The sequence below is a fragment of the Lepisma saccharinum genome, chromosome 3, assembly GCF_977018435.1.
Source record: "Lepisma saccharinum chromosome 3, izLepSacc3.1, whole genome shotgun sequence".
Taxonomy (NCBI): domain Eukaryota; kingdom Metazoa; phylum Arthropoda; class Insecta; order Zygentoma; family Lepismatidae; genus Lepisma; species Lepisma saccharinum.
Window position 1 is genome coordinate 136482141 of NC_139231.1, and position 17915 is coordinate 136500055.

General features: G+C 41.2%; 1 protein-coding gene across 4 annotated transcripts in view; it reads right to left on the reverse strand.

The window, feature by feature from the left end:
• Positions 1 to 856: 856 nt before the first annotated feature.
• Positions 857 to 17915, reverse strand: part of LOC145985436 (1-aminocyclopropane-1-carboxylate synthase-like protein 1) — a 56127-nt gene continuing 39068 nt past the window's right edge. For all 4 annotated transcript variants that reach the window (XM_083119481.1, XM_083119479.1, XM_083119480.1 and 1 more), the window contains 5 exons: positions 8940 to 9075; positions 6404 to 6545; positions 3955 to 4131; positions 2029 to 2148; positions 857 to 961 (listed from right to left, as the gene is read on the reverse strand). In XM_083119481.1, the coding sequence (XP_082975607.1) occupies positions 915 to 961; positions 2029 to 2148; positions 3955 to 4131; positions 6404 to 6545; positions 8940 to 9075 (622 nt within the window). In that variant the 3' untranslated portion in view covers positions 857 to 914. The remainder of the gene's footprint in view (positions 962 to 2028; positions 2149 to 3954; positions 4132 to 6403; positions 6546 to 8939; positions 9076 to 17915) is intronic.

Sequence of the window (17915 nt, forward strand, 5' to 3'; positions counted from 1 at the left end):
TGAGATTGATATATTTGTGTTTTTTTCTTTTTGTTCCATTTCGCTTCAATTTTGTGTACTAAATTTTCCACCGTGATACAGTGCAACTTAATGTGACATTACGTAAACCTTACTATTCTGTGGTTACATCTGAATATGCGCCGACTTTCACTCATAGGCACAGTTTGCAGCGAGACGCAACATATACGAGGCGCATTCATTTATTGGTCGATAAGGTCATTTTACTACATATATTTAATTCTATATTTAAATCATAACCTCTTTTGTTAATAAAGAAATGGGCTTGTCCCCTGGTCAACCCCATTTATTTTCAGGGGAGGTGGCATGTCACGAGCCGGCATTAAATGCTATATCAGCAAACACCAGACAAGTCCCCGGTGACGAGAGGTCGCCGGGGGAGTCAGAAGTTAGTGGCCGAGAGAGTCGGATGCTAGTAGCCTAAGTGGTGCGACACGTGGAGTGTGTCCGCGCAAAGGTTGGGCAGTGCCCAAAGTACACACCGTCAATGGACCACACGGCGCCGCGACCAGGCCGACGTACCAGATCAGATACAGTGATGACACTAGTAATTTAAGTATCAGTGTTTAGTAGTTCAAACCCGGCTCAGGCGTGTTCACTTCCTTACCTGTTCGGCCTGTGCATTATAAATAGGTGAAGGACAAAGGAGCATTAATTATTCCCCCTTCTCACGTTTAAACCCCTCTCGGAGCCAAGGAGTTTAGGCCGGCGAACGACCTAACGTAACAGTATTGCCTTCATTAAAGTTCACAAAATATTTACCAGATAATTTTTAGATAAACTAATACTAATCTAATCGGGCAAATAAAAACATATAATATTCAAATTATGTTAACGTTTAATTGTAACAGTTTCAAGGCAGTAAATGTATCTTCATTTAAGACATTATGATTGTCTTACGTACTTTGTATACCATTAAGAACTTCCCTAATCCGCTGTAGACCTGAAAGCATTGAAAGAGCACAATTAGTATCCAAACGAAACTTTAAATTATTCCACAATAATTATTAAATAACACCTTAGGCAAAATACACGAAAACACCGATAAATTGAGACACACGCACAGTTACTGTGTGTATATATAGTTACCAGAAAGGGGTCGTTCGTTAGATCCCCGTTGGAGGCGCTTGCACAGTGTTTCGGATTCCACTTTAAACTGCAAGTCTAGTACTTACAACAAAACTATATGATTAGAATTGAACATTATTTTCCTTTCATACTGTAATGATTCTGGGAGATCATCCTTGAATGATATCATTTGGGAGACCGAGATATGATTGATAAGTCATGTACAAACTATTTTCTTAAAAAAATATGGTGAGGATTCAGCTAAATATCTAAATACATATGCAGTTCTAAATTACATAACCTTCTCCAAATAGGATTGTATTTTTAATTACTCTTATTGTGTTCCTCTTTTAATGTAAGGTACCAAGTTTTACAGTCATATATTATTGTTTTGCATAATTTAACTTTTAGTTTCTTAGATATTATACGAGAAGATAAAAGTTTATGAAGAGAAAAGTAACAATAAGTTGTTGTTTTTTATTTCCTCTATAACATCATTTTCATTTGTTAGTAGGGATCAGTGGAGAAGGTTACATAATTTAGAACTACATAATTTGTATTCATGTCCAGATATTATTACAATGCTTAAATCAAGAAGACTTAGATGGGCAGACCATGTGGCACGAATGGGAGAGGAAAGAGGAGTGTACAGGATTCTTGTTGGGAAACTTGATGGTAAGAGACCTGTAGAAAGGCCAAGACGAAGATGGAGGGACAACATTGAGGTGGAAAAAGAGTATATAGATCTTGCTCAAGATAGGGACAGATGGAAGGCCTGTGTTGCTGAAGCCATGAACCTTCGGGTTTAAGAAGGCTAGAGAGTTAGTTAGTTAGTGATGCATTTTGTTATCAAATAAGCGAGACATGAGAGTGTATTTTTATGTACCTGTTATGCAACTACAAACATTTTATGCCAAAACAAAAATTATGTATTCTCATTACCTTCTTCCAGAACATTGGGTTTCACTGTAAATATTATCCTGAAAAATCCTGGATCTTCTGACGCCAATTCAGTGCCTGGTGTGATGTACACTTTCTTCTCCATCAACCGTCGAAAAAGTTCTGGAACAAAGGCATTGATTCTTAACAAAATCATTTCATCAGAATTGAAGATGCATGTAACCATATGCGGTTTCACTTCAAGGGGTTTGGAAACTGCTAGTTAGAGACGAGATATTTCGTGAATGATAAATTCATGATTACTTTTATTTAAGGAAATTGATTGGAAACATGTTTCCAAAATTGTTTAATATTTCTTAGATTTTCCTTTCGTGAATAAGTCGTGAGGTTTAACAAGTCTGCGTTCTACTCTTTTTTAGCTTTTTGAAAAGAGCTGTTGTCTACCTGCGGTGGTCACCCTCCGGAGGAAAGACCTCATCCTCACCCTCTGAAAACTTGCGAGGGTGTGTGAGGTTGAGGGCGAGGCAGAGTCGTGAGGGCAAAGGCGATATGCGAGGGTAATGAAAAGACAACGCATGAGGGCAAAGGCGATCCGTGAGGGCAAAAGCGATCCGTGAGGGTGAGGAAAAGGCAATCCTCGAGGGTGAGGGAAAGGCAATTCATAAGGGCAAAAGCGATCCGTGAGGGCAAAAGCGATCCGTGAGGCAAAGACCCGTGAGGGTGAGGAAAAGGCATCCGTGAGGGCAAACGCGATCCGCGAGGGCGAGGAAAAGGCAATCCTCGAGGGTGAGGGAAAGGCAATTCATAAGGGCAAAAGCGATCCGTGAGGGCAAAAGCGATCCGTGAGGGCAAAGACTTGTGAGGGTGAAGAAAAGGCAATCCGTGAGGGCAAAGGCGATCCGTGAGGGCAAAGACAATTGAGGATGAGGAAAAGGCGATCCGTGAGGGCAAAGACCCTTGAGGATGAGGAAAAGGCGATCCGTGAGGGCAAAGACCCTTGAGGATGAGGAAAAGGCAATCCATGAGGGCAAAGGCGATCCGTGTGGGCAAAAGCGATCCGTGAGGGTGAGGAAAAGGCAATCCGTGAGGACAAAGGCGATCCGTGCGGGCAAAGACACGTGAGGATGAGGAAAAGGCAATCCATGAGGGCAAAGGCGATCCGTGTGGGCAAAAGCGATCCGTGAGGGTGTGGAAAAGGCAATCCGTGAGGGCGAGGAAAAGGCAATCCGTGAGGGCGAGGAAAAGGCAATCCGTGAGGGCGAGGAAAAGGCAATCCGTGAGGTTGAGGGCACTTGAGCTTGAAAAGCAAGTCGGAGGGTGAAGTCGAAGCCGCGTCGTGAAAGTAAAGGAGTGGGTAATGTTGAGGGTGAGCCATAAGAAAAGGACGTGTGAAAGTGAGGGTGAAAGGTGAGTCATGAGGATATGTGGGGTGTGGGTGAAGGCGATCCGTGAGAGTGAGGGCGAGCTATGAGGTTGAACGAAAATGACCACCTTTGGTCTCTAAAAACTGCCTCAGAGACAGTGGTAATGCATCCTTACCTTTTTAATATGTTGTGTATCTTCTGTGCAGGTTCCCTTACAACCTTGCACTAAAACCTTTCTCCAGGGACTATTTACACAGCTTTCTTAAACCTCAGGTAAGGGTTTTAGATAAGGGGATATTTCCCGAATACACTGATGGGTGCAAAATGGCCATATGGGCCAATGCACCCAAATTTTTAAATTAATTCATTCATTCCTTAATCCTTCCTTCTTAACACACAAAATTGCATTACTTTTTAGGATTAAAATGACATAAAACATCAAACTTTTTAATTTTAGAAACTCCTTCACCATTTACTAAATAAACTTAAGGGAAAATGGTTAAAATATAAACAACTCTAAAATACAATTAAATTTGTAATTAAACGTGTATAGTTAGCTACTTATATTTTTACACGGTTCATCATACGAGCAGAGAAAACTTACCATGCTCTTCGTCTTTCGTCGAGGACTGCATGAACCGTCTGAAATCTGCCCACAAGAAAAAGCCAGCCTTCGAAGGTCGAACTCTGACACCAAGGGATTCCAAAGACGTTCTAGCAGTAGACTCTGCTTTCCTCAATCGTTCTTTATTCGCCGGCAGGAAAACTCCATCTAACCACTCTGGAATTGAAACACGATATTTCAATCTTGAGCATTAAGATATTTGTTTTCAAATGTGCATGGTTTCTTCACGCAAAATAAGTCGATACTAAGGCAACTAGACTAAATGGATAAGTTATGTGAATAAGTCATGTCTAATTACACGAACAAAATTTTATTACCTTCCGATTCAGATTTGTAGACACATAGAAAGCATGGATCACAAATGTTTCTTTCCTTTATTTAGTGATACTGTGGCATTGAACTGTAGTTTTGAACAAGTATATATAGTGTATCCTTGATCAATCTAATACTGAAAGGTAAGCCGATTCTTTGAAGTTGTATGCCACCGCATTCAGGATCATTGTTCCCTACAGCGAGATCACTGGCGTACATAGGGGGGGCTCTGGTGGGACTGCAGCCCCTCCCGAAATTTTGGGGAAATCAGTATAGAACATAAAAAAAAGGTCTAAATGCAAACCCACCCTCAAAATCAGCCCCGGTTACCATTTTTGTCTTCGAGTACAATTTTAATACAGTGAAAAACTCCCAAGAATACAAAATATTTTAATGTGTACCCCCATTCCCCTGGAACGAAGCTATGCACTATCGACCAGTAGTGGCTGGCAGCTAGTATGATGGGTAGTGCCAACGTGATCAAGAAATCGAAAAATTTTCGCTAGCATACATCATAGAAATCTAATGAAAGAGAAAATTTTAATGCAACTTTGTTTACTAAAATTGCAGACAAAAATTCAGAGTTCCTAGAATTGGTTTATTTTACTTCGCATTTGTACTACTTTTGGCTAATCGCGAAGATAAGGAGGAGTGAACACTCACAAAGAACACCCATGCCCAGGATTCGAACTCGTGATCCCTGGCGTTGCAGCATGCTGTGCACGGAGGTCAGCCAAGTTTCTAGGAAATAAATGCGACTATTAAAATTTCGACGCCCGTCACTTTTTTTGTTAATAGAATTAATCTTTAAATCTGGTGTGGTACGGCCAAGTTGTTTAACTTTTGGTTTAGTACTATCGTATAGTAGCTTGGAAAACGGTGTATGTATTAATGCTCTAATCTGACTAATCTTCACTGACTACCCTTCCTTTCACACACCATCGGACACTTTCACCACTTCACTAAAAAGAAAACACTGAACAATTAGAGTCACCGAGTCGAACACGGTATTCTCGCCTTGCTTTGTTTATAATTTGCAACCCCAGCACGGCAGACGGTAAATCAACAATCGGTGTTACTAACAACTGAAATATGATTATCTGCTAAATGAACTGTGGATCTATAATTTTTAAAATTCAACACAAGAAATTAATTATATTTCCAAGTGAAATTCTTATACTGATAGTTTTTCCGTGTGATTTTTTACAAATATTAACGTAAAAAATCTCCTGGTGATGCAAATTCCCTTTGATATTTAGACAATTCTTTTTTACAGGAAATTTCTTCAATATTGTCAACGTCAGTTGCAACACGTGAGTGTCTGTGTGCGTGAGAGCAAGGGATGGATATGTCTTTCCTTAAGGAAGAAATCGATAACAAAAAAGTCTGGGTGGCTCTTGAGACGCATCTATCTAAATGGTTATATAAATTTTGGAAGATATTAACTTTGTTGTTCCCAAGTAGGTAGGAAAGTATCTTTCTCGCGAATTACTTCTCCAACGAGCATTAAAATCGGTCAGGATTAGTCACTTCTCTATGAAGTTTGCAATTATGTCAACACATTGCGAAAGCTCTCGCGTCGTGCCAGCCGAAAATGGGCACGATTAGTTGTCTTATGGCTACCATCTCCTTGCTCGTTCCCTGCAGAGACTTTTCATGCCTCCGCGCATGCCTCTGCGCACAGGCCAGACTATGCTGGCCCAGCAAGTGAGAGAACAGCTGGGGATGCGGCGCAGGAGTTGAGGCGGCCGTAAACTCGAACGCTTACGAGATTCGTATCTCCTTGTTCGTAAATGTATTAATTTATCTATATTTCGGCAAAGCAAGTGCTTTTTCCGAGGGTAGAGCCATGGCATGGCGACCGCCGCTGCTATCCACAATTACAATTCCAGCTCTTCCCCCCCAAAAATCCTACGTACGTCAGTGAGTGAGTACCTAGTGAACAAAGGGGCCTTATTCTTGTTTATCAAATTCTGTTTTTATATTAATATTATTATATATAATTTGTAACAGTGCAATGGCTTGGAGCCTTCACCTATATGTGTCCCCTTTCCCCTGTAATCCTATCTAACAAATGCATAGCGTTGATACTTATTAACGTATGCCCATACATTACCTCTATCTTCTAGTAGATTCGCTGCCATAGTGTGGACGGCTGCTGGCACTCCGAAGTACATGGGGGTCGACCTGCACACCTTGAGAAAACTCTCGTTCCACGTGACTAATGCTCCCACCCGCAAACCAGAGAGGCACATATCCTGTAAAGAAACAACAAAGGTTTATTAAACCTGACGTCTGGTCCCTAAACCATAGGGTCACAAAGCTAACGGGTTATGCCAAATTATTTCACAACAATTTTGCACAAATTCGTATGATTTGTGTGTGCAAAATTGACGACAGATAGAAGTAAACATCAAGTAAACATTGCACATCTCAATGTACATTCATCCGCAATAAAATGGGACAACTAGATCTTCATATTCTCGCTTCAAAACTTGCTATTGATGTTCGATCGTAGCCGTAGTTAGGCAACACACACAACACCTTGCAGCGCAGCAACTAGGAGACCATTTGTTATTGATGATGACTGTATATCACGTGAACGCCAGGAGCTATCCAGAAATTATTGACAGGGGAAGTCTGGCATCCAGCAGTGGTATGAATATCTTTCTCAGTTGCATTAATGCACCACCACACCAATTTTGTGGTAGTGTGGAAGGTAAACATCACGTTTCTGCTTAATTGTACATGATTCTAACATTGTCCTAAGTTCATCAATGCTACAAAATATATTTCTAGTAAATTATTTGAAATAAGTAAGATAGAAAACCATATTACACTTTCTCCAGTCCAGTCTCAATTAATAGAGATTTGTCCTGATTAAAGAAAAGATACGTATTTTACATAACTGACCTTCGATCTATGGAATTCAATAGCTGACACACCAAGATTAGAATGGGATTATTTTCATTACGCAACAATTTCCATGGTAATATAACAACAATTCTTTGTTATTAACTTCAGTATTGACTTCATTGTTTTATTTCTTCGTTAGATAAAAGTATTGAGTTTGCGTTTTAAGTCCACTTTATGCACATATAGGCAAATCGGGACTGGACCTACAGTTTAAAGTGGGATCCGAACCACTATGTGCGTCCACCGGGTATCGAACAAGAGAACCCTTGATTGTTACCACTATGCCATCGTGGAGGCCTAGATATACGTAAGTATAAAGTGTATGGTATCATGCACAGATAGAGCGCAAAATAATGCTGTACAAAGTGAGTACATGATAACTCTCACTTTATATAATATTAGTTATTTTTACGGCAGGTTATGTTAGCAGTTAGCAAACTTTCTGTGTTCACAATGGCCATTGTGTTATTAGGATTCTCTCTCTCTCTCTCCCTCTCTCTCTCTCTCTCTCTCTCTCTCTCTCTATTAAACTGTCTTTATCTCTCCTCTCTCATTATCTTTGTTTCTCCTTTATCTCTGTTTTCTATCTTTCTCTATCTTTTATCTTCCTTTCTTTCTCCCTGCCTTATTCTCTTCCCCTTTTCCCTGTACCCCCTCTTTCTCTGTAAATTCCTAAATTAGAAATATATATATATATATATATATATATATATAACATTTTCATTTATATAAGGTATGCCCAAATGAAAAGGAGACCTTTGCTGTAGTGGCGTTGTATCTAATAGAAGAAGGTAATGCCGATAGATGGGGCGGTGTTTGTCCCAGTTTGCAGGTGTAGCTAACGACTTCGCCTGCTGTTTCCTCAGTTGGCGAGAGTGGTTTTGCGCAGACGGGTGCATTGCGGATTCCTCCAGATCAGTGCAGTGAGCTGGAATCCAATTTCTTCGCACAGAATGCGAGCATGCTTCACAAATTTCTTGCAGGCTTTACTGCAACACGTTACTGAGGCTTAAACAGGCCATGAAAAACAAGCGCAGAGGTAAGCTCTCGAAGGGGATAGTGCTGTTCCAGGACAACGCTAGGCCACATGTGGCCAAAAATACCCTCGGCCTGCTGAGAACATTTCAATGGAAAGTCCTCACACATCCTCCATACAGCCCCGATATTTCCCCATGTGACTCCCATATCTTCGGCCCCTTAAAACAATCACTGAAAGGTCAACGGTTCACCTGTGACAAGGAAGGCAGAACACCGTGGAAAACTGGATCCGTAAGCAACCCAGGAGTTTCTACACTGAAGCCATCCACTCCCTTCCTACGTGCTGGGATCAGTACATCAATATCAATGGCAATTATGTGTAGGTATCATGTTACACATTAATTGTAATTCACTTCCTATGTAATGCAAATATTCTGTAATATAATAATCTTTAGATATAACCGTAGTCTCCTTTTCATTTGGGCATGCCTTATATTACTGTAATTCTGGGGTTGAGCTAGAGTGGGTCAGTGGGTACAGATGCTGTGTGACTTAGAAAGGTAAGCCACAAGATTCGTATTAAGTGGCCGTAATATCACTGCCACCTATAAAACTATTCGAACGTCATCACTCTGTATTCCAGGTAATAGCGTGGTATTTTCTTCTTGTCAGAGATATGATGCAAAGTGAATTGCAATTCTTGAATTTATTCCTCCACAAATTGCATGTAATGAATCTACTGATTATATTCCACTCACTTTACTGAAACTCCAAAGTAGGTGAGTTTTCTCAGGTGCTGGTAGATGTTCCAACCTCAGGATGCTGTGGAAATCACTTTTCTCATCGTACACTGACAGTGCATACAATTCATCCGATATGTAGTGTAGGTCATACCTGAAATAATGAAATATCTACATTAATGACTAGTAGCGTGCCTACGAATTCAGTAAGAGTGATGCAAGGGTATTATGGCTTTTAGTGTTGAAGCTTACAATTTTGATGAAACTTACTTTCTTTTGTTGTTAGTCAGGGTGGCCCAGTTGGTGGCAGGACGTCTGTTTGACATGTAGGAGAACCGGATTTGATTACCGGAGAGGGCGATTTCATGTGGGAAGACTGACTCACTCTCTCTCTCTCTCTCTCTCTCTCTCTCTCTCTCTATATATATATATATATATATATATATATATATATATATATATATATATATATATATATATATATGGGAATCTGATTCAGTAACGGTCCAGATGACAGAAGAACAAGGTCTTGAGATATCTTAAATTGTCTCACTTTAAAATTTTCTGGGACTAGTATGTAGGTTGCAACAATGCATTGAATTTAAATTTAAGTGTGTATTTAGTAGATAGTAGAGTATTTTTGTGACTCCCACCGCAACTTTGATTTCTTGACCAAACGACCACAAAAAGTTAAAAAACTCACTTTCTCTTCCTGTTCCGCGCCCCATTTATTGCGCCGACGACGTTTCGCGGGGGCAAAAAGGCAGTGATGAGTGAAAGATGAGCTCTCGTTCTCTCATCCTCCTCATCTTTCTCATCTTTCTCGTTGTTCTCTCATTCTCTTTTTATTCTCCTCTCATCCTCTTATATTTTTTTTTATTCTCTCATTTTTTTATTCTCTTATTTTCTTATTTTTTGAAAGATGAGTGCACCTTATCGTAATTTTCCAAGTCTGGGACCAAATGTTTATATATCGTGACCTACGTAAACCTCTCCTCTCATTCTCTCATTCTCTCATTCTCTTATTTTTTGAAAGATGAGTGCACTTTATCGTAATTTTCCAAGTTTGGGACCAAATGTTTATATATTGTGACCTACGTAAACCTCTTCTCTTATCCTCTTATTCTCTCAATCTCTCAATCTCTCAATCTCTCAATCTCTCAATCTCTCATTCTCTCATTCTCTCTACCTTTAGAATATTGTCGTCAACATTTTAGAGAGATGAAGTTGGAGTGCTGGAATCAACGGGGCCAAATGTTTATATATATCGTGATCTTCGTAAACCTCTTCTCTCATCCTCTTATTCTCTCAATCTCTCAATCTCTCATTCTCTCATTCTCTCTACCTTTAGAATATTGTCGTCAACATTTTAGAGAGATGAAGTTGGAGTGCTGGAATGAACGGGGCCAAATGTTTATATATATCGTGATCTTCGTAAACCTCTTCTCTCGGGGAGGGAACGATGTACCACACACACACACACACACACACACACACACACACACACACACACACATATACACATATACACATATGCGCGTATGCCTCTTATTATTTTCCGTATTGTAACGCAAACAAACAAACAAAATAATAATTGTTGTTTTTAGGATGCCTGGCCCCTAACCTCGCCAGGGATACATGGTAACGGCGAAATCATCACGAGTTTAGATTTGTACTGCGAATGTTGTCAAAAATTTAATCAATGTTGTTTATTCTTGATGCTAGAATCTTACATAGATTATTCTCTAAAAACGAAAATCGATAATCCTATGCCAAGCCCCCCCAAGGCATTCAGGCAATTTCTAATGTTTGCGTGGATAGCGACGCCCGGTAGAATTTTTCCTGTCCCTGTGGAGAAATTGTGTTTCGTCGCTCAATGTAACATTTTCATCACGAACCAAACTATCCACAGCAACCCCTCCCCGAACCCATTCATCTTGCATCCTTTTTCGCCCGAAGAGATTCTATTTTTTTCAGCTTTCCCACGGTTCTGAATGAAGAATCCATCACATCCCCGATAACAATAGAATCAGAGGGGGATGTGACGGAAGCAAACACAGCAGCATCTTCCGCTTTTTGAGTTTTATACTGGGAATCGTTTGTTTCACACACCACACCCTGACGGGGCGTGGAATAGAGGCCGAGGGGGAAATGATCGACAATACATACATGGGTAGAACTATCAACGTCCCGTTTATTGTTATTTGTCCCCCACAGGATATTGTGCATATCACAAAAGTTTTTGTTGAAAAAATATAGCATGAATAAATCAGTCAACAAGGGTTTTATTTGCTAGGATATTGACCATAGCCCTTATTGTGTTTTCACCAAAGAGAGTCGCGTGGAGTAGGGAGGAGAGAAGGAGAAAAAAAAGAGGAGTTCCTATATAACGTACAAGTTTCTTCTTTTGTACATCATTATCATAGTGAACGTCAATCGTGGCAGTTCAGTATTTTTTAATTTGTTTATCTGGCAGTATACATATATATCATCGTGGAAGTTTTAGTGAGCTACAAGTTTTATTTTGAAGTCTCTCTATCTCTCTTGAAAGGTGAACGTCAATCGTGGCAGTTCAGTATTCTTAATTGTTTGTCTGGCAGTATATATATATATATATCATCGTGGAAGTTTTAGTGAGCTACAAGTTTTTATTTTGAAGTTTCTCTCCATCTCTGTTGAAAGGTAAGTTTTTATTTTCATGATATATTAATATTTTTGTTTTGCGTCTGACATACACATATTCAGAGGAGCCATAAAAAATTGACACACACTTACATGTCCCATATTTTTAACCTCCTACAACAGTGCACACACACATACATACATACATACATACTGTTCGCGTCTAATATATATGTGGAAGGAAAAAATATCTAGCATTTTTCAACTTTTTTTTCCTTCTGTTTCAGTGCGCTTTCCACTACCATCACCACAACCCCCCCAAAAAAATTTCTCTGTATATATATATATAAATAACAGAGAGAAAAAATGGAACCGCAACCAGGTCCCTCCGGTCTTGTCGAGAAAGTGGCATGTTGCAACTGTGGAAAGTTGATTTCTAAACCTAATATTGCTAGGCATTTGAAAAAATGTCGTCTACCAGATCATGATGTCGTAGCCCCGCCGGCAAAGAAATCTCGCACTGATGGGCATGAGGAGGGTGCTTTGAATAAAAGTGCACGCATCATGACTTATAAATCTGGAAGCGATGAAAAGTGTGACTCGAGCATCTTCCTCAACAATGTGAAATCTCTGGTAGTCGATAAATTACGTGATTGCCTCGTCAATGTTGCAATTAAAATTCATCTCGTCTTGACTCTGCTGTATGAGAAAGTTGTCTCGTCCGAGTCAAGCACTTTCAGCTTTTACGTAGGGTGTGAGAGCTTACACGATGACAATAACGAGGATCTTGACGAGATAGTGACACGACTATTTGAGCACTTGACACAAAAACAAGAAGAGTTTGAAGGTAGAGGAAGTGGGTGGACTCTTTGCGGTCGCAGCCACATGTTAGAACTTCGAGTCTGCAATTTCAAACCATTACGCAGCGCTCAAAAAAAAAACAAAAAAACAAAAAAAGCAAAATGCAGTATTGAACATACAAAGTAATGATCAGAAGAGTTTCTTATGGTCTGTCATCGCTGCATTACACCCAGCAAATAATAATGACCCCCAACGTCTGTCCAATTACAGAGGATACGAGGGAAGATACGAGAATATGATGAGAGGAATTTCCTATCCTGTGCCCTTGAATAAGATCAATCAATTTGAAAAAAACTATAGAGAGGAAAAAGGAAAAGATATCAATATTTCTGTGTTTGGGGTTGACGATTGCGACAATATTCGTGTGTTAAGACCTGCGAGAAGCCAGAATAATGTAATTCGACTCTTGCTTGTAGATGGCCGTTACAGTTTGATACGGAATTTCTCAGGATTAGTAGGAAGACAGATCAGCAAGAATCGCGATAAGATTGAAATTTGCGATCGGTGTTTGAGAATTTTTCGCGGGGGTAAGAAGATGAGAGAACAGCACAAGTGTTTTGGCTCCGTGAATGCAGAACCCGAAGATGTCATGCCGGAACCCGGAACCAAGATGAAATTTCAGAAACACCAGGCTCTTCTCCACCATCCCGTCGTCCTTTATGCCGACTTTGAAAGCTTCCAAGTTCCCATGACGTCTTGCAACCCTGATCCCTCTACCTCAAGCACGACCCAAATTTTTCACCACGAGCCTTGCAGTTTCTCCATCTACGGAGAAAAATTGAATGATGTCATCTTGTATTGCGGACCTGATGCGGCAAAACATTTTGTTGAGAAGATAGCGGAATGCGCGAGAGAACTTGCACCCAGCCTGAAAGGCTCTTACGTTTCTCCACCTGCTCTCACAACAGAACAACAACAGAGACATGACGCGGCGACAAGATGCGAGGAGTGTAACCAGGCTTTCACCGCCGAAAATTACAAGGTCGTCCACCATAACCACCAGAATGGATTATTTCTAAGCACCATCTGTAATTCGTGCAATCTCAAAATTAAGGAGTCGCATTTTGTTGCCGTGTTTCTGCACTACACGGAGAAGTACGACACACATCTCTTCGTCAAAGAGCTCCACAACATAACTTCTCGAATCAGCATCATCCCGAGAACGAGCGAGAAATATATTGTGGTGAGAGTGTGGATCCCTCTCCAAGAAGGAGGAAGCGTGGAAGTGCGAATCCTGGACTCTTACAATTTCCTGTCCTCCAGCCTCGCAAGCCTTGCATCTCAACTTGGCGACGAAGATCTTGTGGCCACCAAGCAAAAATGTTTTTCGGGGAGAGATGAGAATTTGAATCTGTTGCGTCGCAAGGGTGTCTACCCCTACGAGTACGTCAACAATTTCGACAAATTTGACGAGACGGAACTTCCACCCCGGGAGGTATTTTATTCTTCTCTCACGGAGGACGTCTGTTCCGAAGAGGACTACGAACACGCTCGTAGTGTGTGGACGGCATTCAATTGCCAAACTTTTCGCGATTATCACGATCTTTATCTGAAATTGGATGTGACACTTCTGATGGATATTTTCGAATCGTTTCGTAAGAGATGCATCGCGATATACAAGTTGGATCCTGCGTATTTCTTCACCACGCCGGGATTGACTTGGGAATCGATGATGAAATACACCAACGTGGAACTGGGCCTCATCGCAGAGAAGGAACAGTATGCTTTCATGGAGAGTGCGATACGGGGTGGCATCGTCCAATGCCCCCGACGCCATGCTCAGGCAAACAATCCTCATACGCCTGGTTACGATGCATCGAAGCCCAACACCTATATTGTCTACTGGGATGTCAACAACCTGTACGGCCACTCCATGTCCCAGTGTCTTCCCATCAGCGACTACGGGTGGATGACCGAAGAGGAACTCTCCTGCGAAGATTTTCTCAACTGGAGCGAAGATAATGAATGGGGCTGTTTCTTGGAAGTGGATCTCGATTATCCCGAAACGCTTCACGAGAAACATCACGGATTGGCCCTGGCCCCCACCAAGGAGAAGCCACCTGGAGGATCGGAGCCAAAACTCATACTAAGCATGGAGAACAAGCGGAATTACGTTCTGCACTACCGACTCCTCCAATTTTACCTGAGTCACGGCTTGCAGTTGAAGAAAGTTCATAGAGGATTGAAGTTCCGACAGAGCAAGTGGCTCGAACCGTACATAGCCGAGAACACGCGCCGCAGAGCGCAATCGACATCGCCTGCAGACAAGGATCTGTACAAACTGTTCAATAACGCCATCTACGGCAAGACGATGGAGAACGTGCGTAATTACATCGACGCAACGTTGGTCACGGACGAAAAGAAATTTGAGAAGATCGTCGCGTCACCCTACTTCAAAAACTTCACTATTTTCGACGAGAATCTAGTATTTGTTGAGAGGAACAAGAAGCAAGTGATGCTCAACAAGCCGATTGCCATAGGTGCCACCGTCCTTGAACTATCAAAATTGCACATGTACCAATCGTACTACGGTCAGTTTCAACCTTTTTATGGAGATAACATCCAAATATGTTACATTGACACGGATAGCTTCATTTTTCTAATCCAAACACCAAGCCTCGAACATGATCTGACTAAGATGAAGCATCTGTTTGATTTTAGCAACTTACCATCAGGCCATCACTTACATTCGGCAGAAAACAAAATGACGATTGGAAAGTTCAAAGATGAAGCGGCTGGTAATTACAGCAGGGAATTTGCGGGGCTTCGTGCCAAAATGTACTGTGTAAAGATTACAGAAGAAAAAGAGATCAAGAAGGCGAAGGGGGTAGGAAAAATAAGTACCAGCAAATTTAGCATGCAAAACTACAAAGAATGCCTTTTTCATGGTAAAAGGCAACTTAGCACCGATCATCGCATTGCAAGTAAATTGCATGATTTGTACACGACGCGCGTAACCAAGGTCGCATTGGATGGCAGAGACAACAAGTTACGCGTTCTCGATTGTCAAATCCACACGCGAGAGTGGGGGCACTACAATAAAAGCGATAAATGTGACGTGTGTTAACCGTAACCCCATAGTCATGAAGTCCGCTGTGTTTTTGAAGAAGAATGGCAGACGGAGGAAGAGAATGAAAGAGGGAGCCCTCGGGCGATGAAAAATAAGAGTTGAATTTAATGAGCCTCGGTTTGAGCGGGCTTAACAACATAATAACAGGTTGCAACTTTTCATCGCCCGAGGGCTCCCTCTTTCATTCTCTTCCTGCGTATGTTTTGAAGAATAGCAAAAAAAGCACGATGTGTTAAATAACTAACAAGAACAATGAATCTCTTTGGTTTTCGCAAACAAAGCAACATGGACACTGCGGCGCCAAATTCCAATAACCTCTTACCTTCCGTGTTATCTAAACTCAGCGGTTTGTTAATCATTCACCTCAACAGCATTTGGACGGAAATAAATAACGATGTGGGCAAGATGTTTTATGTTTTTAATAACAATTTACATTTCTATGAAATTCCGATCGACGGGAAACTTCAAATCACCGTGAATCCGGAAAACGCAGGCGAAATCAAAATTTCTACCGGCAAGAACATTTTTCGAATGAAGCACGACAAGCTACTTTCTAACATGTCGTACGATGTGTCTGCAGGAGATTATCTTTACGTGGAACTCCTAGGAGATTACGACAAACTTATTCCTCTCTTCGTAGAATTACGAATCGTCTATCCTATTATAAATAACCGTTAACCAAAATGCCTAACGACATTTTCGGCAACACTAAGCGTGTAGACCATGCAGAAGAGATTCTCATGCTGGACGTTCGAGTTAAGAAGTTGAGGACCGATTTGATCGCTTTGCAGGAGACCTTAAACAAAAGTTTAGAGTCTGAGATCGCTACGCTCCAAACGCAATGTCTCGATCCCATTCTGAAAATCGATTCCGAACTGAAAACACTGATAAAAAATTATGTTGACGTACCTTCTTACGACAACATTCAAAATATACAGTTGAGCATGGATTCGCTTCAAAATGATTTGGCCAAATTACAGCAATTTCAATCGAAAAATGAAGATTTGGAAAAATTGAAACTCGAAATCGAAGAGCGAACTTCCGCAATAGAAAAAAATTTCTCTGAACTTCAAACCGTCGTGAACGATATTGATATAGAACGCTTGCAGGTCGTTGTTTCTAAATTACAAGAAGAATTCACTGGCACGTTGGAAGAAATCAAATCCAAGTTGCAGACTTTGGAAGATACAATGACGAACCTACCATCGTCGGACGAACTGCAGGTCATCGGTAAAAGCGTCGCGAACATAAAAATTCAACTGGAGGCTTATCAAGATTTCGAACACATTCAAACCACCATCGCTACGCTTCAGGCGTCCTTGGAATTGATCAACGAAGAAATTAAAAATATTCACGCTGAAGCAAGTGTGTTGACGAGCATTCAAGACACGTTGAGCACGGTTCAGCAGAAGATCGAATATTTAGAAAATTTGAACGTCGAAACGAATCTCGCTCATTTTCATCACGTACTGGACAACATACAGGGTGACTTGGAATCGTTACGAACGAGCGTGCCTTCAAGTGAAGATTTGGAAAAATTGAAAACGGCGGTGACGGCACTATCCGATTCGAGTGACATCAAAAATTCATTGAGCGATCTCGAGAGTAAAGTGGCCAATCTCCCCACCTCCAAAGAATTACACGCTTTGAAAAGGAACATATCACGTATGCTGAAACGACTGGAAACGGAAACAGCGAACGTGGAACAGATTCGAGACGAACTTGCTTCGCTGGTGTCGACGCTGCCCACTTCGCAGAGCGTCGCCGACCTTCACACGCAGTTTACAGAGATGCGAATCATCGTGAACGATCTTACCGAGAAGAGCTCGAAATTGAATCAAATCGAGAACCTTCAGAACATTGTCGTCAACATCAGAGATCAAGTTGGAGTGCTGGAATCAACGCAGGAATCAACGCTGGCCTCTTTCGGTGCCAAGTTGCAAGAACTCAACGAAAGCTACAAGCAGTTGAACGTGGAAGTGAAAATCAAACCGTCATTTTCTACCGTAACGGATACCATAGTCGAGCATTTGGTGCCCGTACAAAACACACTGGGTCAGCTTCACAGCAACCTCGTTAGCATCGATACTAAATTCGCTAAACTGCATTCTCTGCAAGCCATCGAAATCAACAGCGTTCCCAATCAACAGAGAATCTCCACCTTCGTCGAAGGTAACAAACTGTACATGCTACATCCTTATCATCCGTACTACAAGTTTCTCCTCGATGGCACGATTCAGATAAACGAATTTTCGTACTGGTCTCACGGCAGAAAAGCTAGCGTTCCCACCATGACTTTGATATCGAATCGTGGTGTCCAGAAAGCAGGAAACATTCCTCTGGCGCGTTGGAACGAAACGCGCAACATATATGAAATACACGAAGACGAAGATCTTACTGTTTTCGACGTGAGTGCCGGCGATAAGCTGATCATTCAAAAC